Here is a 26,509-nt window from a genome sequence, read left to right on the forward strand (position 1 = left end):
TTAACTTCTGCTTGGTTGTCCCTTCCAACCAGATATAAGGAGTCTGAGGCCCCTGTATCCATGAGTCAGATATCTTCTTCCTCTGTGGTAAGACTCCTTAGATTGTTACATTTGTCTCATATTTGTCCTCAGCATCTGAGGCGGTAGCTAACTGCATTGTTTGAGTTCATAATTTAATGTATTGTAAGGCCTTACACTATTCAATCAAGTGGCATTGATTTAAAATGTACTTTAATTGTGTTTTGCTTCAAATCTGTCACGTTCATTCAAGGTGAATAGTGCTGCACCTGCATTTGTTTGTAAATTCAGGGGGGGTGGTCAAGAATGTAGCTGGATTGTCAGGGCTACTTGACAGAATGTACAGTAAAGTAGGAAAATGAATGTTACCAGTTGCAACTGTAGTTGAATAGGACATGGCTGTAATGATGGAGTTGAATGATGCCATTCAAAATGTTTCTTGCCCTTCAGGGGCCAAATTACAAGGTTTTAGAATTGTGCGTATTCACAATACCGTAATGTTTCACAGGATCCTCCAAGACATACAAATTAAACTGTAGGAGGGGAAAAAGGTGAGACATGGTTTGTCTTCACATAAAAAGTGATGAAATAAATTCTGTGTGATAATACAGTACCGCTCACTCTGTTGACTGTGGAGGAAGCACCACAGAGTCAATCATGTATCTTGTTTCATCTCTTTCCTAGTGATCCGGCACCATGAGTACGGACGCGGAGATGCAAATCTACGGCAAGGCTGCCTTGTACCTTCGTAAACCCGAGAGGGAGAGGATGGAGGCACAAGCCGCACCCTTTGATTCAAAGAACGCCTGCTATGTGACAGACGTCAAGGAGCTGTACCTTAAGGGCTTGATCACTGGCAGGACAGAGGGAAAGTGTACTGTCAAAGTCACAAATGCTGATGGCACTACAGTGGTAAGTCTGATCTGAAAAGTATTGAAGTTAAAAAATTATCCAAATTGTCAAAAACATGCCAAAAGCTAATATGAAATCAGTAACGAAAAAAAGATTAAGAAGCATTTCTTTGTTCTTTTTTTAAGCAGAATATAACCTTCAGAAAAAGCATTTTTATTGCTGCTATTTAAAACTGTCATGGAATTATTGATAATGACAAGTCAAGAATCTCCATGTATTTGTCAGTGCGTGATTACAAAGTAGTTGGATTAAATGGGGGTAACCATTTTAATGAGAAAAAAGCATTGAGTCATGACCAGTTCGATCCGTGTGAAATCTAGATTTCTGACTGTTTCAGGACAAAGAGTTCAAAGAAGCAGACATCTACCAGATGAACCCCCCGAAGTACGACAAGATTGAGGACATGGCCATGATGACCTACCTGAATGAAGCCTCTGTGTTGTATAACCTCAAAGAGCGTTATGCAGCATGGATGATCTATGTAAGAAACCTGAAACCGGCAGGGTAGCCTAGTGGTTAGAGCGTTGGACTAGTAACCGGAAGGTTGCGAGTTCAAACCCCCGAGCTGACAAGGTACAAATCTGTCGTTCTGCCCCTGAACAGGCAGTTAACCCACTGTTCCCAGGCCGTCATTGAAAATAAGAATTTGTTCTTAACTGACTTGCCTAGTTAAATAAAGGTAAAATAAAAATAAAAAATAAACATACACACATACTGTAAATGAACATAAGAAATTCCTACATGCATGAACATGAGAAATACACACGTGAAGTACTACACTCAAATGAATAGTAGAAACCAAAACATACCAATACAGTAGACCCACATTAGTATACCATAGTACACCCACATCCTCACATAAATCCAGGTAAAAGTCCATCTAACTTTGCTAAACTCCTAATTGAAATCCCTTTCATCCAGACCTACTCTGGGCTCTTCTGTGCCACGGTGAACCCCTACAAGTGGCTCCCCGTGTACGACGAAGTGGTTGTCAACGCCTACAGAGGGAAGAAGAGGATGGAGGCTCCACCCCATATCTTCTCTGTCTCTGACAACGCCTTCCAGTTCATGATGATTGGTACGAGCTCTCATGGAGAAATGGATGGATGGATGGATGGATGGAATCTACTGTCTTCTAGTCTAAATTAGAACAGTTTGCTGGGAAGCATTCATTTCACTAGCCTTGAAAGGAAGATATTCCAAAATGAAATTCATGATGATGCTTATGAATACAATGATGTACTCCAAATGTTGATTGATTATAATAAGCAACATGTTTTTTGGTTCCAGATAAGGAGAATCAGTCCGTCCTGATTACGTAAGTTGTTTTCTATCATTTCACTTGAGAAGGTGTTTCTATTCTAATATATTGGGTGACTTGGTGTTATAAAATACAGGACATTATGAATGGATTAGGCTTTCTGTAGTAATGACTGGGTGTTATAAAATACAGGACATTATGAATGGATTAGGCTTTCTGTAGTAATGACTGGGTGTTATAAAATACAGGACATTATGAATGGATTAGGCTTTCTGTAGTAATGACTTGGTGTTATAAAATACAGGACATTATGAATGGATTAGGCTTTCTGTAGTAATGACTTGGTGTTATAAAATACAGGATATTATGAATGGATTAGGCTTTCTGTAGTAATGACTTGGGTGTTATAAAATACAGGACATTATGAATGGATTAGGCTTTCTGTAGTAATGACTTGGTGTTATAAAATACAGGACATTGTGAATGGATTAGACTATGCTTAACAATGACTCGATGAGGGTGAATATTCATTAATTATTTGCGTATGTTAGAAAACGTGTCTGCAGTGTATTTTTCAAAGCTATTTCTTAGTGAAAGCCAATCTGACATTCAAACATGTGACTAAACCAATCTTTCTCTGTCATATAAACCAGTGGAGAATCCGGTGCAGGAAAGACTGTCAACACCAAGCGTGTCATCCAGTACTTTGCCACCATTGCAGTTTCTGGTGTCAAGAAGGAAGCAGACCCCAGCAAAATGAAGGTAACACATTTTAGTTTGGTGTGCTGTGTAAACTTTGTTTTTCAAGCGGTGAATAGTTTTTTAATTAAAGTGTATTCTAGTTTCTGAGCAACTTGTGTTTGTCTCAATCAGGGGTCTCTTGAGGATCAGATCATTGCAGCTAACCCTCTGCTGGAGTCTTACGGTAATGCCAAGACAGTGAGGAACGACAACTCGTCTCGCTTTGTAAGTATGAAGGGCATACTGTGGACGTGACCTTCAATTGGAAAAAATATTTTAGTAGTTCCCTATAGGTGTCATAATACCCATAAAACCTTGCGGTAAAAACAGGGAAATGCGTCCAATTGTTTTTCCACCTTTTATTTCTCCCATAGGGGATTTTAGAAACACTTTAAATAAGGGCTATGGTCCATGTAGGCTCACCCTGGCGTGACGTTTTGATCACCGTGTCAAACAGAAAAGGTGACTTTTATCAAAATATTTTTCTCTATTTACTCTCAGATTTTCAAAATGCTAATTAGCATCAAAGTAGACATCATGGAAAAATACAAATCACTGCAAGATCTTGCAGGTCATCTCTAGCGGACATCTTTGCTAACAGATGTTGTGTCAATAAATGTAGCCAATTTATTAATTACTAAATTTAGCTAACATTAGAGATTAATCCAGAGATTCTAACCTTTGCCTAATTTAGGCACTCTCGTCCAGATCATTATGGCATATGTAGTTCTTTATGTTAGCCACATTAGCAGGGAATTAGCATTTCATTTGTTGTGGCTAAATACAGGCAAAAATATTTCGCTAAAAGTCACCTTGTCTTAGATAGATTTACAGTTATCAAAACTACACGCTAGAGTGAGCCTACACAAAACCCAGCACTTGTTTTAAGTGTTTTTAAAATCCACTATTGGTAAAATGAATGGTGTGTATAAACGTTTGGAACCATTTCCCTGTTTGACCGCTAGGTTTTATGGGTATTACGACTGATACTGTGGTGCTCTATGGTTTTGTCAATAGATGTCAAACAAATTGTGTCTTTTCAGGGGTCTATCAAAGTAAAATATTAGATTTATTTAGTTGACCTATTTCTAACCCCCATGCTTTACAACAGGGTAAATTCATCAGGATTCACTTCCAAGGAGGAAAACTGGCTAAAGCTGACATTGAGACCTGTGAGTTGGTTTCCCTTGTTTCTCAATGCTTTCCTTAAATCACACAGAATATTTGTTGGAGATTGAATCATCAAATGTAATGTTATCTTATGTTGTCTCTCTCTCTCTCTCTCTCTCTCTATCTCTCTCTCTCTCTCTCTCTCTCTCTCTCTCTCTCTCTCTCTCTCTCTCTCTCTCTCTCTCTCTCTCAGACCTGCTAGAGAAGTCCAGAGTGGCCTTCCAGCTGCCCGCTGAGAGAGGCTACCATATCTTCTACCAGATGATGACCAACCACAAACCTGAGCTAGTTGGTAAGGCAAAGTACAGGTTAAGGTGAAATTATTTACACTGCCATCTGTGGAACTTATTCAAATGTTTCCTAGTCCACACTGTTAATATTATTATAATGAGTACTTCCAAGGTAACAAGGCATCTAAACATGAGGCAGGTCTTTCAAGGTCTTTCATGGGAAAGATCAAGTAATGCACTGTGATACACTAGTCCAGGAGCATCAGTCCCCCTCTTTTGATGCTATGCATTATATACTGCATGTATCCTTGAGTCCATCTATTTAGTAAAGGAGGGAGAGATACTGTAAAGGTAGGACAGCAGAATTCTCAGTGATTTAACTGACAAGCCATTCTCCGTTGTCCACAGAAATGACACTCATCACCACCAACCCTTACGACTTCCCCATGATCAGCCAGGGTCAGATCAGTGTGGCCAGCATTGACGACAAGGTCGAGCTGGATGCCACCGATGTGAGTGATACAAAGTGTGAACCAAACTCTAGATATGGAATGGGTAGGCACACAATACACACTGAATGCATTGCTCAAATCCAACTTGATGGCAGCTGGCCATCTTGTGTTAGTTAGTCATGTGCTTCAAGGCCATTCTTCATGCCTTCACACTTCACCTTGAGGCATACACATGTAAGACATCAGATACTGCCACTAAGTCCCCTGTGGAACTGTGTAAAACTCATATTGTGATGTCATATACTAGTGTGTTGCCCAAAAGTAATCATGTGGAACTGAGAAGCCAGTTAATTCTAACCATCCCATTTGTTCTGGACTGAATACAGAATGGTAGTGTACTGTAACTGAGCAAACTACCGTTCAGTTCTTCACTGTTGTACTTCCTGTTTAATACCAGGATGCCATTACAATCCTGGGCTTCTCTAACGATGAGAAAATGGCCATCTACAAGCTGACAGGAGCTGTAATGCACCATGGCAACTTGAAATTCAAGCAGAAGCAGCGTGAGGAGCAGGCCGAGTCAGATGGAACCGAGGGTGAGTCCCACTCGTAAGACGTAATATATGGAAAGCATTAGTCCCTTTCCCCAACGTAGAAATACAACAACGTAAGAAGTTAATTCCACGTAAACGGATGTGTTGTGATTTTCATTTAAAATGTATGACCAACATAAATCATACATTTTACAGTTTAACAAACCATTCAACTCAACTTTTAACAATTTACACTGAAAATATTACAAAAAAACATTTACTGTGCAGATGTGCAAAGTTTGGTAACAAGAATTCTAGTAAAATCTCCCTCAGTTTTTCTGTGCCCAACACTGCTCTGAATTAAGATTCAACAATGTCTGCAAATAGCACAACTGAGTGATTTGAAAAGTCAATATAATATAATACCCATAGCAAAAAATGTTATCTTTAATTTATAATACATGGAAACTATGAGAATAGAAAGGTTCAGTACTTTTGTGAAGCATCACAGCACAATTGAAAAATGGCAAATAGAAACTGGAGAGAGTTGGGAGAGGTTGAGGGTAGCTAAAGGATTTGACTAAAAACAAACAGAAGACAACTGTTGTAAAATATCCGTAAAATGTGTATAGTATGTATAAACTGGAAGAAGTAGCCTAAGTGTTGTTGTCCATTAGTTTACTCCAAATAGGGGAGATGTGGTAGGGTTAGGGGCAAATATAGACTTTGGGCATCACAGTACATTAGAGCTCAGTGGAGTACAGTACAGCACAGCACAATATAGTACAGTAGAGTAGAGTAGAGTTCAGTACAATACAGTATGGTATATTATAGAGTACTCAACTTGTGTCCAACTTTGTACTGAACTCTACTGTAAAGTGCTGTACTGTACTGAACTATACACTACTGTACTGAACTATACACTACTGTACTGTACTATACACTACTGTACTGTACTATACACTACTGTACTGAACTATACACTACTGTACTGTACTATACACTACTGAACTGTACTATACACTACTGTACTGTACTATTCACTACTGTACTGTACACTACACTACTGTACTGAACAATACACTACTGTACTGAACTATATACTACTGTACTGAACTATATACTACTGTACTGAACAATACACTACTGTACTGTACTATACACTACTGAACTGTACTATACACTACTGTACTGTACTATTCACTACTGTACTGTACTATACACTACTGTACTGAACAATACACTACTGTACTGAACTATACACTACTGTACTGAACAATACACTACTGTACTGAACAATACACTACTGTACTGAACTATACACTACTGTACTGAACTATACACTACACTACTGTACTGAACTATACACTACTGTACTGAACTATACACTACACTACTGTACTGAACTATACACTACTGTACTGAACAATACACTACTGTACTGAACAATACACTACTGTACTGAACTATACACTACTGTACTGAACTATACACTACTGTACTGAACTATACACTACTGTACTGAACTATACACTACTGTACTGAACAATACACTACTGTACTGAACTATACACTACTGTACTGAACTATATACTACTGTACTGAACAATACACTACTGTACTGAACAATACACTACTGTACTGAACTATACACTACTGTACTGAACAATACACTACTGTACTGAACTATACACTACACTACTGTACTGAACAATACACTACTGTACTGAACTATACACTACTGTACTGAACAATACACTACTGTACTGAACTATACACTACACTACTGTACTGAACTATATACTACACTACTGTACTGTACTGAACTATATACTACACTACTGTAATGAACAATACACTACTGTACTGAACTATACACTACTGTACTGTACTGAACTATACACTACTGTACTGAACTATACACTACTGTACTGAACTATATACTACACTACTGTACTGAACTATACACTACTGTACTGAACTATACACTACTGTACTGTACTATACACTACTGTACTGTACACTACACTACTGTACTGAACAATACACTACTGTACTGAACTATACACTACACTACTGTACTGAACTATACACTACTGTACTGAACTATACACTACTGTACTGAACTATATACTACACTACTGTACTGAACTATACACTACTGTACTGAACTATACACTACTGTACTGTACTATACACTACTGTACTGAACTATACACTACTGTACTGAACTATACACTACTGTACTGAACTATACACTACTGTACTGAACTATATACTACACTACTGTACTGAACTATACACTACTGTACTGAACTATACACTACTGTACTGTACTATACACTACTGTACTGAACTATACACTACACTACTGTACTGAACTATACACTACTGTACTGAACTATACACTACTGTACTGTACTATATACTACTTTACTGAACTATACACTACTGTATTGTACTATACTATACTGAACTGTACTACACACTACTGAACTCATATCCAATCATATCAAATGTATTTATATAGCCCTTCTTACATTAGCTGATATCTCAAAGTGCTGTACAGAAACCCAGCCTAAAATCCCAAACAGCAAGCAATGCAGGTGTAGAAGGACGGTGGCTAGGAAAAACTGCATAGAAAGGCCAAAACCTAGGAAGAAACCTAGAGAGGAACCAGGCTATGTGGGGTGGCCAGTCCTCTTCTGGCTGTGCCGGGTGGAGATTATAACAGAACATGGCCAAGATGTTCAAATGTTCATAAATGACCAGCATGGTCAAATAATAATAATCACAGTAGTTGTCGAGGGTGCAACAAGTCAGCACCTCAGCAGTAAATGTCAGTTGGCTTTTCATAGCCGATCATTCAGAGTATCTCTACTGCTCCTGCTGTCTCTAGAGAGTTGAAAACTGCAAGTCTGGGACAGGTAGCACGTCCGGTGAACAGGTCAGGGTTCCATAGCCACAGGAAGAACAGTTGAAAGTGGAGCAGCAGCACGGCCAGGTGGACTGGGGACAGCAAGGAGTCATCATGCCAGGTAGTCTGAGGCATGGTCCTAGGGCTCAGGTCCTCCGAGAGAGAGAGAAAGAAAGAGAGAAAGAGAGAATTAGAGAGAGCATACTTAAGTTCACACAGGACACCGGATAGGACAGGAGGAGTACTCCATATATAACAAACTGACCCTAGTAGACTGACACATAAACTACTGCAGCATAAATACTGGAGGCTGAGACAGGAGGGGTCAGGAGACACTGTGGCCCCATCCGAGGACACCCCCGGACAGGGCCAATCAGGCAGGATATAACCCCACCCACTTTGCCAAAGCACATCCCCCACACAACTAGAGGGATATCTTCAACCACCAACTTACCATCCTGAGACAAGGCTGAGTATAGCCCACAAATATCTCCGCCACGGCACAACCCAAGGGGGGGCGCCAACCCAGACAGGAAGATCACGTCAGTGACTCAACCCACTCAAGTGACGCACCCCTCCTAGGGATGGCATGGAAGAGCACCAGTAAGCCAGTGACTCAGCCCCTGTAATAGGGTTAGAGGCAGAGAATCCCAGTGGAGAGAGAGGAACAGGACCAGGCAGAGACAGCAAGGGTGGTTCGTTGCTCCAGAGCCTTTCCGTTCACCTTCCCACTCCTGGGCCAAACTACACTCAATCATATGACCTACTGAAGAGATGAGTCTTCATTAAAGACTTAAAGGTTGAGACTGAGTCTGCGTCTCACATGGATAGGCAGACCATTCCATAAAAATGGAGCTCTATAGGAGAAAGTCCTGCCTCCAGCTGTTTGCTTAGAAATTCTAGGGACAATTAGGAGGCCTGCGTCTTGTGACCGTAGCATACGTGTAGCATATGTGTAGGTATGTACGGCAGGACCAAATCGGAAAGATAGGTAGGAGCAAGCCCATGTAATGCTTTGTAGGTTAGCAGTAAAACCTTGAAATCAGCCCTTGCCTTAACAGGAAGCCAGTGTAGGGAGGCTAGCACTGGAGTAATATGATCAAATGTTTTTGGTTCTAGTCAGGATTCTAGCAGCCGTATTTAGCACTAACTGAAGTTTATTTAGTGTTTTTTCCGGGTAGCCGGAAAGTAGAGCATTGCAGTAGTCTAACTATACACTACTGTACTGTACTGTACTATACTGTACTGAAATATACACTACTGTACTGAACTATACACTACTGTACTGTACTATACTGTACTGAAATATACACTACTGTACTGAACTATACACTACTGTACTGTACTGTACAATACTGTACTGAAATATACACATTCTGTACTGTATAAACTTGTGAACCCAACTGTGGTTTATGACTACTATGATTTCCCATTGTAGCCAATTCAATTTCTTTCCGGAAATTCTGTTACCGATGAATAATTCATAAACAAAATTGATATGAGTAGAAACACTAGCTAACTAATCTACCTTTACTAGCTAACTAATCTACCTATACTATACACTACACTACTGTACTGAACTATACACTACTGGGCTGAACTAAACACTACACTACTGTACTGTACTATACACTACTGTACTGTACTATACACTACTGGGCTGAACTAAACACTACACTACTGTACTGAACTATACACTACTGTACTGTACTATACACTACTGGGCTGAACTAAACACTACACTACTGTACTGAACTATACACTACTGTACTGTACTATACACTACTGAACTGAACTATACACTACTGAACTGAATTGATATGAGTAAAAACACTAACTAATTGGCAGGTCTCCCTTTACTTGTTAATTCTGTAAAGCTTCATTGTTCTCCCGCCTCATGAGGTAACAGAATTTTAATGCACAAGGCAATGTTTTTTAAACTTACAGAAGGCAGAAACATTTCTCCAAAACAAAATATAAGTGTTGATATTAGTTGTATTCCTAATACCTTTCAAGACTTTTTCTGCTGTTTTATAAAACCCATGTTCATCTGTTTGACCAGAAATCTAAGCATTTGTTTATTCATCATTTTCAAGATGGCAAATGGTAAAACAAATATATATATATTTTTTCCTTAATTTCTAGAAAATATAGACTCTTAGCTTTCATTTGACACCCAATTTGACATGCGCCTATGAACTTCCCATGTTGGTGCTCATTGGTCCTTTTACAGGGAAATGAACAAGACAGACGGTGCCACATGAAAGTCAGGCAGGATGTACATTTTGGAGATCAAATTCCAACCTCCAGAAATGATTTGAATAATGGATGTGGGTGAAAATGAAAACTTAACCTATAAAAGACATCTGACTCAAGCGATCTGTTGTTGTTGGTTTTCTCTACAGTGGCTGATAAAATCGGCTACCTGCTGGGCCTGAACTCAGCTGAGTTGCTGAAATGTCTGTGCTACCCCAGAGTGAAGGTCGGCAACGAGTACGTGACCAAGGGACAGACTGTGCCTCAGGTAAAGCGGTTAAACACACAGCATCAAATATTTTCTGACCACCTGAATTATTTTGGGGACAATTGCATTGCTTTTTATAAATACTTAGGTTGTTTTTCCCAACCTTATCACTGGACATGGTCAATATATCATGTATTAATTTGAGGCATTATCATTGAAGGTTTATAATGCAGTCATGGCTCTGGCCAAGTCCATCTATGAGAGGATGTTCTTGTGGATGGTCATCCGTATCAACGAGATGTTGGACACCAAGAATCCCAGACAGTTCTATATCGGTGTGCTCGATATTGCTGGATTTGAGATCTTTGATGTGAGTATGAGACCAGAACAAGACATTGAGTTGTGATTGAGAAGGATTACAGCCTTGTATCATGAAATGATCCCTTCTGAAATTCCATCAACAGTACAACAGCATGGAGCAGCTGTGCATCAACTTCACCAATGAGAAACTGCAACAGTTTTTCAACCACACCATGTTCGTCCTGGAACAAGAGGAGTACAAGAAGGAGGGAATCGTCTGGGCCTTCATTGACTTCGGCATGGACTTGGCTGCCTGCATTGAGCTTATTGAGAAGGTAAGTTGTCTGTAAGGATTATATTGGGATGCAACATCAAAGCTCATAGGGAGCGCATTGAGAGATATTATCACAATGGTACAACATATCTGACTGTTGAGAACTCAATATGTTTCCTATGATGACCCCTAAATGAATATAATCCTATAAAATGATGTTTGCTAAAGAAATAAATGTGATCCGAAATGCAAATGTTTTTACAGTCACTTTAACTATACATTCATGTACATATGTACATACTACCTCAATTGGCCCGAACAACCAGTGCTCCCGCACATTGGCTAACCGGGCTATCTGCATTGTGTCCCGCCACCCACCACCCCCCAACCACCCCCCAACCCCTCTTTATGCTACTGCTACTCTCTGTTCATCATATATGCATAGTCACTCTAACCATATCTACATGTACATACTACCTCAATCAGCCTGACTAACCAGTATGTAGCCTCGCTACTTTAAATAGCCTCGCTACTGTTTTTCACTGTCTTTTTACAGTTGTTTTATTTCTTTACTTATCTATTGTTCACCTAATGCCTTTTTTGCACTAGTAGAGCCTGTAAGTAAGCATTTCACATTAAGGTCTACTACACCTGTTGTATTCAGCATTTCACTGTAAGGTCTACTACGTGACAAATAAACTTTGATTTGATTTGAAATATCACTCATTTGATAAACATCTCTTTTTGTAAAGCCATTGGGCATCTTCTCCATCCTTGAAGAGGAGTGCATGTTCCCCAAAGCTTCAGACACTACCTTCAAGAACAAGCTGAACGACCAACATCTTGGCAAAACCAAGGCATATGAGAAACCCAAGCCTGCCAAAGGAAAGGCAGAAGCCCACTTCTCCCTGGTGCACTACGCCGGCACTGTGGACTACAACATCACTGGCTGGCTGGAGAAGAACAAGGACCCCCTGAACGACTCAGTTATTCAGATGTACGGGAAGTCCTCAGTCAAACTGTTGGCTGCCCTGTATCCCGCTGCCCCACCTGAGGGTAAGACCAGCATCAAGTCAAAAGATTAAATTAATAAGCAACAGTTACAACTCAGACCCACATTGTCTTTAAAGCACTGGCCACCAACCTTTTCAGAGTCAAGATCACTTTGTGAGTCAAAATGCAAGCCAAGATCTACTGCTGAGAATTGTTTTAACAACGACTTAGAAAACACAAGCCTATGCAACATGAACCAATTAAAAACAGTCCTGTAGCAATGATGTTTGTTCAGTAGGCTATAGGCCCAATACATTATCACTGTACACAGGTTATACTTGAATTGCCCTGCCAATGTGATGTTTTTCAGACAATTTTGAAATTGTATATATATATATATAAAGAAAATAGGTATATGATCACACTGGTAATAGATCATTTGTCGTATTGCTGATTGAGCCACAGCTGAGTAATGGTTCATAACAGTAATAATAATTAATAATAAACTGAAATATTCCTCGATATTAAATAAGACACAAGCCACTAATAATAACAACACAAGCATATCAGAACACTTTGCTTTACTCGTTCATTACAGCTGCAGTGCTGGTTGTAGTCATTCATTACAGAAGCAGTGCTGGTTGTAGTCATTCATTACAGCTGCAGTGCTGGTTGTAGTCATTCATTACAGCTGCAGTGCTGGTTGTAGTCATTCATTACAGCTGCAGTGCTGGTTGTAGTCATTCATTACAGCTGCAGTGATGGTTGTAGTCATTCATTACAGCTGCAGTGCTGGTTGTCCTCATTCATTACAGCTGCAGTGCTGGTTGTAGTCATTCATTACAGTGATGGTTGTAGTCATTCATTACAGCTGCAGTGATGGTTGTAGTCATTCATTACAGCTGCAGTGCTGGTTGTAGTCATTCATTACAGAAGCAGTGCTGGTTGTAGTCATTCATTACAGCTGCAGTGATGGTTGTAGTCATTCATTACAGCTGCAGTGCTGGTTGTAGTCATTCATTACAGCTGCAGTGCTGGTTGTCCTCATTCATTACAGCTGCAGTGCTGGTTGTCCTCATTCATTACAGCTGCAGTGCTGGTTGTAGTCATTCATTACAGCTACAGTGATGGTTGTAGTCATTCATTACAGCTGCAGTGCTGGTTGTAGTCATTCATTACAGCTACAGTGCTGGTTGTAGTCATTCATTACAGCTGCAGTGATGGTTGTAGTCATTCATTACAGCTGCAGTGCTGGTTGTCCTCATTCATTACAGCTGCAGTGCTGGTTGTCCTCATTCATTACAGCTGCAGTGCTGGTTGTCCTCATTCATTACAGCTACAGTGCTGGTTGTAGTCATTCATTACTGCTGCAGTGCTGGTTGTAGTCATTCATTACAGCTGCAGTGCTGGTTGTAGTCATTCATTACAGCTGCAGTGCTGGTTGTAGTCATTCATTACAGCTACAGTGCTGGTTGTAGTCATTCATTACTGCTGCAGTGATGGTTGTAGTCATTCATTACAGTGCTGGTTGTAGTCATTCATTACAGAAGCAGTGCTGGTTGTAGTCATTCATTACAGCTGCAGTGCTGGTTGTAGTCATTCATTACAGCTGCAGTGCTGGTTGTAGCATGAGTGGAAGTAGGGAGAACACGCATTTTATGTCTCATAAAAGTGTTGAACAAAGTGTTGAATAACAACTTAAACATGAACTAACTCATTAAAACAGCACCGCTCTGCTGTATTTGTCGAGTCTCTCTAGTCATAGTTTATATCGTTTTTACATCTCAATGTAGTAACTTTGTTGTGGGTCCGATTCTTGTTTTGACAGTCTATGGAGTCTATGGCTCGAGGAAACTGTACAGGCAGTAGGCCTATACGTGCAGTTGATTTGCTCTCTACCTTCAGACATGAAACGGTTTAAAATCCTGATCGTCATGTTGGTGACCAATGCTTTAAATTCTTTGAATGAATCACAATTTATCAGGGTTATTACTGGGTTCATTTACTCATTCAATAGGTGTTATTTTGCACAATCCCGTTGGCAGCATTTGATTCTCTCATTTCTAATGATCTTTTACTTATTCACATTTGAACAGATACGACCAAGAAAGGAGGCAAGAAGAAGGGTGGCTCCATGCAGACTGTGTCGTCCCAGTTCAGGGTGAGCTTTTGAAATGTGTATTTTCAGTCCTCCAAAAGGAGAATTGATTAACATAACTGATTTCTGAGAAAATGGTTTGTAACCCTCTTCCAGGAGAACTTACAAAAGCTGATGACCAACTTGAGGAGCACTCATCCTCACTTTGTGCGCTGCCTGATCCCCAACGAGTCAAAGACTCCAGGTACAAGAAATATTAAGTTAAATATGACATCTTATCAGTACAGTATCAGTAACCTTAACAAGCCCAATCCTTTAATCTGTTAATAATAAGTATTAAAGAGACATGGTTTGTTTTTCCAGGTCTGATGGAGAACTTCCTGGTTATCCACCAGCTCAGGTGTAATGGTGTTCTGGAAGGTATCAGGATCTGCAGAAAGGGCTTCCCCAGCAGAATCATCTATGCTGACTTCAAGCAGAGGTACACTCACACAACACACACACACACACACACACACACACACACACACACACACACACACACACACACACACACACACACACACAACACAACACAACACAACACAACACAACACACCACACCACACAACACACACACCTGCTCCAAGTGTTTTCCCAGCATCAGAATAGGCTTACTTTTTATGTAATATAACCAACCTATTACAACTTGACATGTTTTAAAAATGTCTCCTCATTCAGGTACAAAGTACTGAATGCCAGTGTCATCCCTGAGGGCCAGTTCATGGACAACAAGAAGGCTTCTGAGAAGCTGCTTGGGTCCATTGATATAAATCACGACGATTACAAGTTTGGACACACCAAGGTCAGTCAAATATTTATTATTATTTTTACATTTATTTTTTATTTCACCTTTATTTAACCAGGTAAGCTAGTTGAGAAGAAGTTCTCATTTACAACTGCGACATGGCCAAGATAAAGCAAAGCAGTGTGACAGAAACAACAACACAGAGTTTCACATAATAAACAAGCGTAAAATCAATAACACAGTAGAAAGAACAGAAAGTCTATGTGCAGTGTGTGCAAATGTCGTGAGGAGGTAAGAAAATAAATAGACCATAGTAGCGAAGTAATTACAATTTAGCAAATTAAGAGTGATAGATGAGCAGATGGTGATTTGCAAGTAGAAATATTGTTCTGCAAAAGAGCAGAAAAGTCAATAAAAACAATATGGGGATGAGGTAGTTAGATTGGGCTATTTACAGATGGGCTATGTACAGCTGCAGCTATCGGTTTAACGTTAGTGAGGGAATATGTCTCCAGCTTCAGTGATTTTTGCAGAGAACTGCTGTGTACATTATTCATCGACAACTCCAGAATAACTTCCAACTGACAAACAAGCTATCCCATGGTGTGTTAGTTAGCACTGCAATGTTAATGTTGTTCCCCTGTTCTGATCCAACCCTTTCTATCTGTCACCATCTGACTCTGGTTCCAATGGCCATGTTGACCTGTGTCTCAGGTGTTCTTCAAAGCCGGTCTGCTGGGTGTCTTGGAGGAGATGAGAGACGAGAAGCTGGCTGTTCTGGTCGGCATGGTCCAGGCTCTCAGCCGTGGATTCCTCATGAGAAAAGAGTTCACCAAGATGATGGAGAGGAGGTGAGGAAGAGTAGACATCTTGGCAAAGCTTTCTGTGAACCACCTGAATGTAATGCATTATGATCACATACTGTATATGCTGTGAGTTGATCAGAATGAGAAAGTAGGTCTTATAATGTTCTATTAGTGCTGCAGTTTGTGGATTTGGCAAAGCTGTTCAGTTGTCTTTTATATTGATGATATTTACCCATTCATTATTAAATAATATAAAATGCCTCCTGATTTAAGTATGACCTGTCAGTCCTTGCATCTAGAACTCTGTCTATGAATGTAAGAGTTGTTTCATTTCCTTAGCTCCGTTCCTCAGCTGTATACTCAAAGTGTTGAGGGGATGTTGTTCTTTAAATCCCAGAATGTAGCTTTAAGCACGTCACTCACCATGCCACTCTATCCTCTCTGTCGACCAGAGATGCCATCTTCACCGTCCAGTACAACATCCGTTCATTCATGAATGTGAAAACCTGGCCATGGATGAAGGTGTACTTCAAGATCAAGCCCCTGCTGAAGAGCGCTGAGACGGAGAAGGAGCTGGCCAACATGAAGGAGAACTTTGACAAGATGAAAACAGACCTGGCCAAGGCTCTGGCCAAGAAGAAGGAGTTGGAGGAGAAGATGGTGTCCATGCTACAAGAGAAGAACGACCTGGCACTCCAAGTTGCATCTGTGAGTGAGAAATGATCTTCATAAGGTCATATTTTCATACACATGAATACACCATTTTTTTTATTGCACATGTTAAACATATATTTTATGAATATTGATTTGCTCTGAACTCTATGACTAAATAAATTCCATATTTTGATAAACAAAGTGAGGAGGCTGATTTTTCTCCTGTTCTGAAATCAGGAATCAGAGAATCTGAACGATGCTGAGGAAAGGTGTGAGGGACTCATCAAGAGCAAGATCCAGCTGGAGGCCAAACTCAAAGAAACGACAGAGAGGCTGGAGGATGAGGAGGAGATGAATGCTGAGTTGACTGCCAAGAAGAGGAAGCTGGAGGATGAGTGCTCTGAGCTGAAGAAGGACATTGATGACCTGGAGCTCACCCTGGCCAAAGTGGAGAAGGAGAAGCACGCCACTGAAAACAAGGTCTTGTGTCTTACCAAAGACAGTTTAACCAAACAATAACTCATACCATAATCAACTCAAAAAATTGCTCAACAGAAATGGAAATCCAGATGTATTGTAACGAAATAGTAGAATAGTGGTACTCCCCACATTTATTGTATGTTCAGCTGCCCCTCGTTTATAACTTCCATTCAGTACACTGGCATGGAGTACACTGCCACCTAGTGTTGAATCTATAGAACAGTACCTGTTGACACATGTCAAATCTGAATTAAATGAATGCAATACATGAAACTAAATCTCCCCTTTATGGTGAAGTGACAAAAGGCTAATTATGTGGTGGCGGTATTCAGGTTAAAAACCTGACAGAGGAGATGGCGTCTATGGATGAGAGTGTTGTCAAGCTGACCAAGGAGAAGAAAGCCCTCCAAGAGGCCCACCAGCAGACACTGGACGACCTGCAGGCAGAGGAGGACAAAGTCAACACTCTGACCAAGTCCAAGACCAAGCTGGAACAGCAAGTGGACGACGTGAGTGGAGTTTGACATTTTGGCCACGATAGTATTTAAGATGTTATTATCTTCAGTTGTTTAGATTTGAACAATACATGTGTGTTTTTATCTTGTAGCTTGAGGGTTCTCTGGAGCAAGAGAAGAAGGTCCGTATGGACCTTGAGAGAGCCAAGAGAAAGCTGGAGGGAGATCTGAAACTGGCCCAGGAGTCCATAATGGACCTGGAGAATGACAAGCAGCAGTCTGATGAGAAAATCAAGAAGTAAGCAAACAATACCTGCCGTATTGACAGTAATGGTTGTTCTTGTCTAATTCTTGTAATTATAAATTAGCATTTACCTGCGATACGTATGATACTCTAACTTCACTCTATCGAACCCAAACCAACCTTGCAATCCACATGTTTGTGTTTCTTAGGAAGGAGTTTGAGACATCCCAGCTCCTCAGTAAAATAGAGGATGAACAGTCTCTGGGAGCTCAGCTACAGAAGAAGATCAAGGAACTCCAGGTACAGTACAGGACCTAAGCTCCAGTACAGGAAAGAACACACCTGAAACATCTCCTAAAAAAATATTCTGGTATCACACATTTTTTGGAAGATGTGGTTTCTTATCGTAGTGGTTTTGGTTTCCGCATGGGACGCTATCTACTGACTGTATTAGTCTAACTGGTTTTGTATGGACACATTTAAAAAATAATTATACTCTTATTGTTTTATCTATTGTATCATCAACTGTGCTACTGCCCCCTGTTCTAGGCCCGTATTGAGGAGCTGGAGGAGGAAATTGAAGCTGAGCGTGCTGCCAGGGCTAAGGTTGAGAAGCAGAGAGCCGATCTCTCCAGGGAACTTGAGGAGATCAGCGAGAGGCTGGAGGAGGCTGGAGGCGCCACTGCTGCTCAGATTGAGATGAACAAGAAGCGTGAGGCTGAGTTCCAGAAGCTGCGTCGTGATCTTGAAGAGTCCACCCTGCAGCATGAGTCCACAGCCGCCGCACTGCGCAAGAAACAGGCCGACAGTGTGGCTGAGCTCGGGGAGCAGATTGACAACCTGCAGCGCGTCAAGCAGAAGCTGGAGAAGGAGAAGAGTGAGTACAAGATGGAGATTGATGACCTCTCCAGCAACATGGAGGCCATCGCCAAGGCTAAGGTGAGTTGTGATGTTTTGATCAAGCAGTGTTGAGGAGGGTCAACTACATTACCATTCAAGTGAACTGAAGTTGACAGGAGTCTCATATATAAAGTAATGAAGGAACATATTTCACTAACAGGGCAATCTGGAGAAGATGTGCCGTACTCTTGAGGACCAGCTGAGCGAGATCAAGACTAAGAATGATGAGAATGTTCGCCAGATCAACGACATCAGTGGACAGAGGGCCAGACTCCTGACAGAAAATGGTACCATCATCAACAAAGAACAACAAACCAATTAATTATTCAGTAAAACACAATAACAAGTATTGGGGGCTGTATCCACGTATTCCAGTCCACAGAGTTTCTACTGTTCTGACTTAAACTGTAATGGTCGCACTTTAGAGCCATTTGTTACATTATCAGAAAAAATATTTTATTCAGATTACTAATACCTTTGAAAAACTAGATGATTACTTATTTAATTTATTTTAAATTCAGAAATTATGTTGGTCAAAAAATACATTGACTTTGACTTATGATGACACACCAAATGGATTTGATGGATACTTTATGCTTCTAATGCCTCTAAGGAGAAAGTAATCCAAAAGCAACACAGTAATCAGATTACATTGCTGAGTTTGGGTAATCCAAAAGTTACGTTACTGATTACAATTTGACAGGTAACTAGTAACTGTAATGGATTATATTCAGAAAGTAACCTACCCAACCCCGAATATTTAACACCTAACATTGCCCTACATTACCATGAAATACATGTTCAGTCTTAGAGAACAGAGACCCAATTAACAAGATGTCCCTCTGTCCCTGCAGGTGAGTTTGGCCGCCAGCTGGAGGAGAGGGAATCTCTGGTGTCTCAGCTGACCAGAGGCAAACAGGCCTTCACCCAGCAGGTGGAGGAGCTGAAGAGGCAGATTGAAGAGGAGGTCAAGGTAAAACAATTTTGAAATCCAAATGTGGCCCTCGAGACAAAATGATTGCCCACTCCTGATAGACAGTGATTAGGCCACCTTTAGAGACTACTACTACTACTGTCATATGTTTTACTATCTCTCTTAGTCTATACATTTCACTCTTTGTCTCACAAAGGCTAAAAACGCACTGGCCCATGGTGTCCAGTCTGCCCGCCATGACTGTGACCTCCTGAGGGAGCAGTTTGAGGAAGAGCAGGAGGCCAAGGCAGAGCTGCAACGCGGCATGTCCAAGGCCAACAGTGAGGTGGCTCAGTGGAGGACTAAGTATGAAACTGATGCCATCCAGCGCACAGAAGAGCTGGAGGAGTCCAAGTGAGTCGCACGGAACAGCAAAACTAAAATATAGAGTGTGGATAGTGAGTGGTAGGGAACTCTAAAATAAGATCACGTTGAGATGTATTGTAACGTTTGTACACCCTCTGTCATCCAACAGGAAGAAGCTGGCCCAGCGTCTGCAGGAGGCTGAGGAGACCATTGAGGCGACCAACTCCAAGTGTGCCTCCCTGGAGAAGACCAAGCAGAGGCTGCAGGGAGAGGTGGAGGACCTCATGATTGACGTTGAAAGAGCAAACGCCATGGCCGCCAACCTAGACAAGAAGCAGAGGAACTTTGACAAGGTGAAAATGCATTATCCTCAACCTAGAGTATTATTTTCTGTCAGCTGTATGATCAAATGTAGCATATTTCTGACTCAAAACTCTTCATCAAGACCTAATGAAAATCCCATTGATTTCCCTAGGTTCTGGCAGAGTGGAAGCAGAAGCATGAGGAGGGCCAGGCTGAGCTGGAAGGAGCTCAGAAGGAGGTTCGCTCAATGAGCACTGAACTCTTCAAGATGAAGAACTCCTACGAGGAGGCTCTGGATCATCTGGAGACTCTGAAGAGAGAGAACAAGAACCTGCAACGTGAGCATTTGACAGCAGTTCTATTGTACTCATGTTTGACTAGTGTAAACATCAACATTTCAATTTTTTTCAACTTATAATCGATATTCCTTTGAACAACCCAAAGGAGTGGGGGCATTTAGATTCACAAGAACCTATGAAGTGCTGATTAATTCATGAATCAAATTGTATTTGTTACCTGCTTCGTAAAAAACAGGTGCTTACGGCCCTTCCCAACAATGCAACGAGAAAAAAAGGAAATAATAGTGAAAAAATAACCAGAGGAATAAATACACAATGAGTAACGATAACTAGGCGATGTACACAAGACACCAGTATCGAGTCGATGTGTAGATGTGTAGATCGTTACATAGTAACCAATAGCTACCCAGACTTATGGCTTGGGGAAGAAGCTGTTTAGGGTCCTGTCTGTTCCAGACTTGATGCATTGGTACTGCTTGCCATGCGGTATCAGAGAGAACAGTCAATGATTTGGGTGGCTGGAGTCTTTGAAAATATTTAGGGCATTCCCTGACACCGGCTGGTATAGAGGTCCTGGATGGCAGGAAGCTCGGCCCCAGTAATTATTATGATTCAAAGTCAACTTCATTGCATTGACAATACCCACTGAAAATCTCCCAAGTCTAAACTGCTCCTGTGTTTGGTGTGTGTAGAGGAGATCGGTGACCTAACTGAGCAGATCGGAGAGACTGGCAAGAGCATCCATGAGCTGGAGAAGGCCAAGAAGACCGTGGAGACAGAGAAGTCTGAGATCCAGACTGCTCTGGAGGAGGCTGAGGTACAAACTACAGTTGTTTGATGGGAAAAGCAGTGTTCATTTGATCATTTGGATCCCCATGAGCTTTTGCAGAAGCATCAGCTACTCTTCCTGGGGTCCACAAAAAAACACAAGACAACAAATAACAAAACACTGATAGACAAGGACAGTCACACAAATGTAAGATACAACATACAAACAATACAACTAAAGTGGTACACTAGCCAACGCCAGCTACAGTCCCACACTCCCTGTATTGGTGTTTATTGTAGTCATATATATTGAATTACTTGTGTTATACACATCCAAATGTACTGAACACAATTGGCCTGACTGCTTCTCTTTGTCCAGGGAACACTGGAGCACGAGGAATCCAAGATTCTGCGTGTGCAGCTGGAGCTGAACCAGATCAAGGGTGAGGTGGACAGGAAGCTGGCTGAGAAGGACGAGGAGATGGAGCAGATCAAGAGGAACAGCCAGAGGATGGTTGACTCCATGCAGAGCACCCTGGATTCTGAGGTCAGGAGCAGGAATGATGCCCTGAGGGTGAAGAAGAAGATGGAGGGAGACTTGAACGAGATGGAGGTTCAGCTGAGCCACTCCAACAGGCAGGCCGCTGAGGCCCAGAAACAGCTGAGGAACGTCCAGGGACAGCTCAAGGTAAAGGGACTTTGGAGAGATTTGTTTGTGAATCTGTAGAAAAGAACAGGGGAATTTAATAGATTTGACTAATATAGTGTCGAAAAGTAGAGATATTGGGGAAATTCGTAACTAACATTTCTTTCACTGACCCTATCACCTCTACTTTCACAAGTCCTAATGAACCCATGCCATTGTGAACCCCAGGATGCCCAACTGCACCTTGATGACGCCGTCCGCGCCGCAGAGGACATGAAGGAGCAGGCAGCCATGGTGGAGCGTAGGAACGGTCTGATGGTGGCTGAAATCGAGGAGCTGAGAGTTGCTCTGGAGCAGACAGAGAGAGGACGCAAAGTTGCTGAGACTGAACTGGTAGACGCCAGCGAGCGTGTTGGACTGCTGCACTCCCAGGTATGGGTCAAAAGCCATTTCTAAAGAAACTCAACCAAGGATACCGTTTCTGCCTTGTGACCTGAAAGTTGTCTTGAGAGTCACATGTTGTTTCTTACTTCTCCTCCAGAACATCAGCCTTCTGAACTCCAAGAAGAAGCTGGAGTCTGATCTGGTGCAGGTGCAGGGAGAGGTGGAAGACATTGTCCAGGAGGCCAGGAATGCAGAGGAGAAGGCCAAGAAGGCCATCACTGACGTGAGTCCTTATGTTCAATTGCATTCACTTGATTTGTATCCAAAGACCAATGCTATCTGGGATGGTTTAACAAAACAAAGATCTCAGAGGAACGTTATGATTGGTGCCAAATGGTGCATAAATTAAATAAACTACGATTCCAGGCGGCCATGATGGCTGAGGAGCTGAAGAAGGAGCAGGACACCAGTTCTCACCTGGAGAGGATGAAGAAGAACCTGGAGGTCACAGTCAAGGACCTGCAGCACCGTCTGGATGAGGCTGAGAATCTGGCCATGAAGGGAGGCAAGAAGCAGCTCCAGAAACTGGAGTCCAGGGTGAGTTAACAGCTGGGTGGATATGGGTGGATTGAAATACTGATTGCTGGAAATGTATTTAATCATACAAATACACAGGAACATTGTGTAATGACTTTCTCTCAAATACCCACACAGATAATGAAATTGTATCATTATAGATCCCTTTAATTAAAATTGTGAAAGTACATAGGAACAGACAACAATTGTGCCTCCTTGACTGGGTAGAAGAATATACCTCTGTTGTACTAAGATTTGTTACATCTGATTTTACCACCTTAAACAAACGCCTTTCGTCCATAAAGGTTCGTGAGCTCGAGACTGATGTGGAGGCTGAGCAGAGAAGAAGTGTAGATGCGGTCAAGGGAGTCCGCAAGTATGAGCGCAAAGTCAAGGAGCTCACCTACCAGGTAACAGAAAGTGCCTTCTTCCCAAACTTGACACTAACACAGAGAGGTTTGTGTATAAAACTAAGTGACATTGATTCTTTGATCTTGTCCCACAGACTGAGGAGGATAAGAAGAATGTTGTCAGACTTCAGGACCTGGTAGATAAGCTGCAGATGAAAGTCAAGGCCTACAAGAGGCAGGCTGAGGAAGCGGTGAGTCACATACTTTGTCAGCATACATTGGTAAACAATTTTCTCCCCTTGTAGACATTACAAACCTTAATATCCATACAGTTTAGTTTAGCGTTTAACTAATACCTTGCAAAGAAGAGCACTGATTGGTAGATAGGTTAAAAAAAATGCAAAGGAATAAAAAATTTACGGGAATGCTTTTCATCGGCAAGATTGGGGAGTATTTCAGGATGAAGAAAAAACGGAATGTAGATAAGAACAAGCAAAATCCTAGAGAAAAAACAGATTCAGTCTGCTTTTCACCAGACACTGGAAGACAAATTAATATTTCAGCTCGACAATAACTTAAAACACAAGGACATATCTACACTTGAGTTTCTTACCAAGATAACAGAGAATGTTCCGGAGTGGCCTAGTAAGGAAACTAAAGGAAATGAGAAACGGTGATATCAGGTGTGGCTAAAGTTGTTCATGGCCCAAATTCACCCTGTGAATGGGAGGATTTCCATCCCACTCGCCATCCACTTCTTTCGGTGTAGGTGGACCAGGAGTGGGGGGTAATCTCCACCTTTGAATTTAGTCTGATTTCAGCCATAGTGATCGCTAAAATGGGCTACAAAAGCAAAACAAAAACGGACCTGTACAGGCCGTCAGTTGATACATTCAACTAAAAAAAACATTTTTAACAGCCTATAAGTGAAGATAAAATAGCTTACAGACAAATGCTCTCTTCAAACACATTCTTTAAACAGACACACTCATCCAGAGAAATTAGTGCCTTGCTCAAGGGAACACCGACAGACTTTCACCTAGACGTCTGGGGGGTTTCAAACCAGCAACCTTTCGATTACTGGCCCTACGCTCTTAACCGCTAGGCTATCTGTGTCTCAGTATTAACTGTGTGTAGCTAATAAGAAGGATTTTGACTTATATCTTCTTGAAAAATGATGGCGAGACATACAAATGTCTGTATGGCAATGATCAACATCCAAATGGACAGATGTTGAAGAATTATGAAAGTATTGCACAATCCAGAGATTTACCCATAAAGACACAGCTAAAGGTTTTTTATTTTTTATTACAAATGTTTTTTAAATTGTTCTTCTACTTTGATATTACAGAGTGTGTTTTGTAGATCATTGACAATAACGTAATTTACATCCATTTTAATCTGAATTTGTAACACTATAAAATGTGATGTTATCCAAGGGGGTGTGAATACTTGTTTTAGACACTGAACACCCCTGGAGGCGGTGGTTTGATCTCCCATTTCACCACTCCTTCTCTCTGCTGGATCATCTATCTCCCTATATACATTGTTATCCTAAATCTGTCAACCTCAAACTTTGAACGCTGATTTTATGCTCTCCCTCTCTTTCCGCACCCAGGAGGAACAAGCCAACGGCCACATGTCTAAGTTCAGGAAGGTTCAGCATGAGCTGGAGGAGGCTGAGGAGCGTGCTGACATCGCTGAGTCTCAAGTCAACAAGCTCAGAGCCAAGACCCGCGACACTGGAAAGGTACAGAGCTGCTACTAAACCTAAACCTGACTCATGTTCAAATATGGCCACATCAACACCACTTATGATTCGGTCCTCACAGAGGTCAATACCAAACTTTTACACTCACTAAAATGTATTTAAGATCTCTAAGAACCACATTTCAGGTAGGGTCAAAATAGATGAATTCAAACTAAGTTGGTACTTCAACATTGAAAATCAAAGCTCAGCACTGAGCCTTTAATGCTTCATCCATTACATTATCTCTAACTGTTCATATATTCATATATTTTACATGTTCATTATTAATACTCATCCATTATTTTCTTTCTGTCTTCCTTACAGGGCAAAGAAGTTGCTGAATAAACAAGACCAAAGTCTTACATCATTTTCCTGTGTTGCATAAAATATGATTTTCACGGTGAAATGTTTAACTTGGATTAAAAACGTGTCGGCTTACATACACTCTCTTTGTGACTGTGGACTCATTACTCAGCAAACACATGTAGGCCTACATTTACACTTTTGTGACTATGGGGGAAAAAAACAGTATTGGAATACTCGTTCAAACGACTTAGTATCTCATTTGAATAATTTAAGAAAAAAAACACAAAAGTTCAAATGAGATACTAAGTAGGTTTTTTTTTTTGCAACCGAAAGGTCAAGTGAAAATTTAAATAGTGCCAGTGATACCCAGAGCTTGTGGCTGAGCAGTACCAGAGCGATATTGGAGTGGGAGACACCATTTTCTTTTTTTATCCACTCGAATTACGCTCTGCTCCTCCTACATTCGCCCACTTATATGCATTCAAAAGCAGCCCTTCTTTAGGCTTTAAAAAGAACTGTCAATGAATGATCATATCAATGGATGGATTCAGTGAATGAAAGGCTGCAGCAACATTAGTCTGAGAAGCTGCAATAACAAATGAGGCATAAATTAGACAAAATCACGTTTAAGTCGTTCAAACTACTTAGTATCTTGTTTGAACGACTTAGTATGCCATTTTAAATTAAAAATATTTTTCTACTAAGTCGTTCAAACGAGAATTCGCAATTTAAATTGCCTTGGGAATCTGGTCTCCCGTAATCAGATTATTCATATCATAAAATTATACTTTTAAAAAAGCAATCTGGGGATTCTAACAACAAAGCGGTCACCCCAACGAAGCGATCACCTTTTTTGGTAAACAGCTGAGGGATGAGGCTGGAAAAATGTTACCACTCAAATTCATAGCTATGTGTAACGGTTTTCGTTGGTGGAAGAAGGTGAAGACCAAAGCGCAGCGTGGTGAGTGTTCATGATTATTTAATAGAACACTGAATGACAAAAACAACAAGAGAACGAAATGAAACCGAAACAGTTCTGTCTGGTGCAGACACAAAACAGAAAATAACTACCCACAAATCCCAGTGGGAAAACAGGCTGCCTAAGTATGGTTCTCAATCAGAGACAACGATCGACAGCTGCCTCTGATTGGGAACCATA

At 41.0% G+C, this 26,509-nt stretch overlaps 1 protein-coding gene across 1 annotated transcript; it reads left to right on the top strand.

Moving 5' to 3' along the window:
• LOC110509126 (myosin heavy chain, fast skeletal muscle) lies at positions 1 to 25,488 on the top strand. The gene is made up of 41 exons (XM_036967110.1): positions 1 to 87; positions 527 to 569; positions 703 to 930; positions 1,268 to 1,411; positions 1,852 to 2,008; positions 2,221 to 2,248; positions 2,845 to 2,953; positions 3,065 to 3,157; positions 4,044 to 4,104; positions 4,296 to 4,394; positions 4,741 to 4,844; positions 5,242 to 5,380; positions 10,640 to 10,758; positions 10,919 to 11,068; positions 11,163 to 11,333; positions 12,025 to 12,328; positions 14,362 to 14,426; positions 14,520 to 14,607; positions 14,727 to 14,844; positions 15,084 to 15,207; positions 15,865 to 16,001; positions 16,409 to 16,664; positions 16,848 to 17,090; positions 17,423 to 17,599; positions 17,698 to 17,843; positions 17,999 to 18,089; positions 18,339 to 18,728; positions 18,850 to 18,976; positions 19,544 to 19,662; positions 19,820 to 20,016; positions 20,138 to 20,321; positions 20,444 to 20,609; positions 21,263 to 21,387; positions 21,718 to 22,026; positions 22,213 to 22,416; positions 22,526 to 22,651; positions 22,795 to 22,965; positions 23,250 to 23,354; positions 23,450 to 23,545; positions 24,913 to 25,044; positions 25,369 to 25,488. The coding sequence occupies exons 3-41, from the start codon at positions 715 to 717 to the stop codon at positions 25,387 to 25,389; spliced, it is 5,811 nt and encodes a 1,936-aa protein (XP_036823005.1). The 5' UTR covers positions 1 to 87; positions 527 to 569; positions 703 to 714; the 3' UTR covers positions 25,390 to 25,488.
• The last annotated feature ends 1,021 nt before the right edge of the window (positions 25,489 to 26,509 follow it).

This window comes from Oncorhynchus mykiss, chromosome 28 (genome assembly GCF_013265735.2).
Source record: "Oncorhynchus mykiss isolate Arlee chromosome 28, USDA_OmykA_1.1, whole genome shotgun sequence".
Taxonomy (NCBI): domain Eukaryota; kingdom Metazoa; phylum Chordata; class Actinopteri; order Salmoniformes; family Salmonidae; genus Oncorhynchus; species Oncorhynchus mykiss.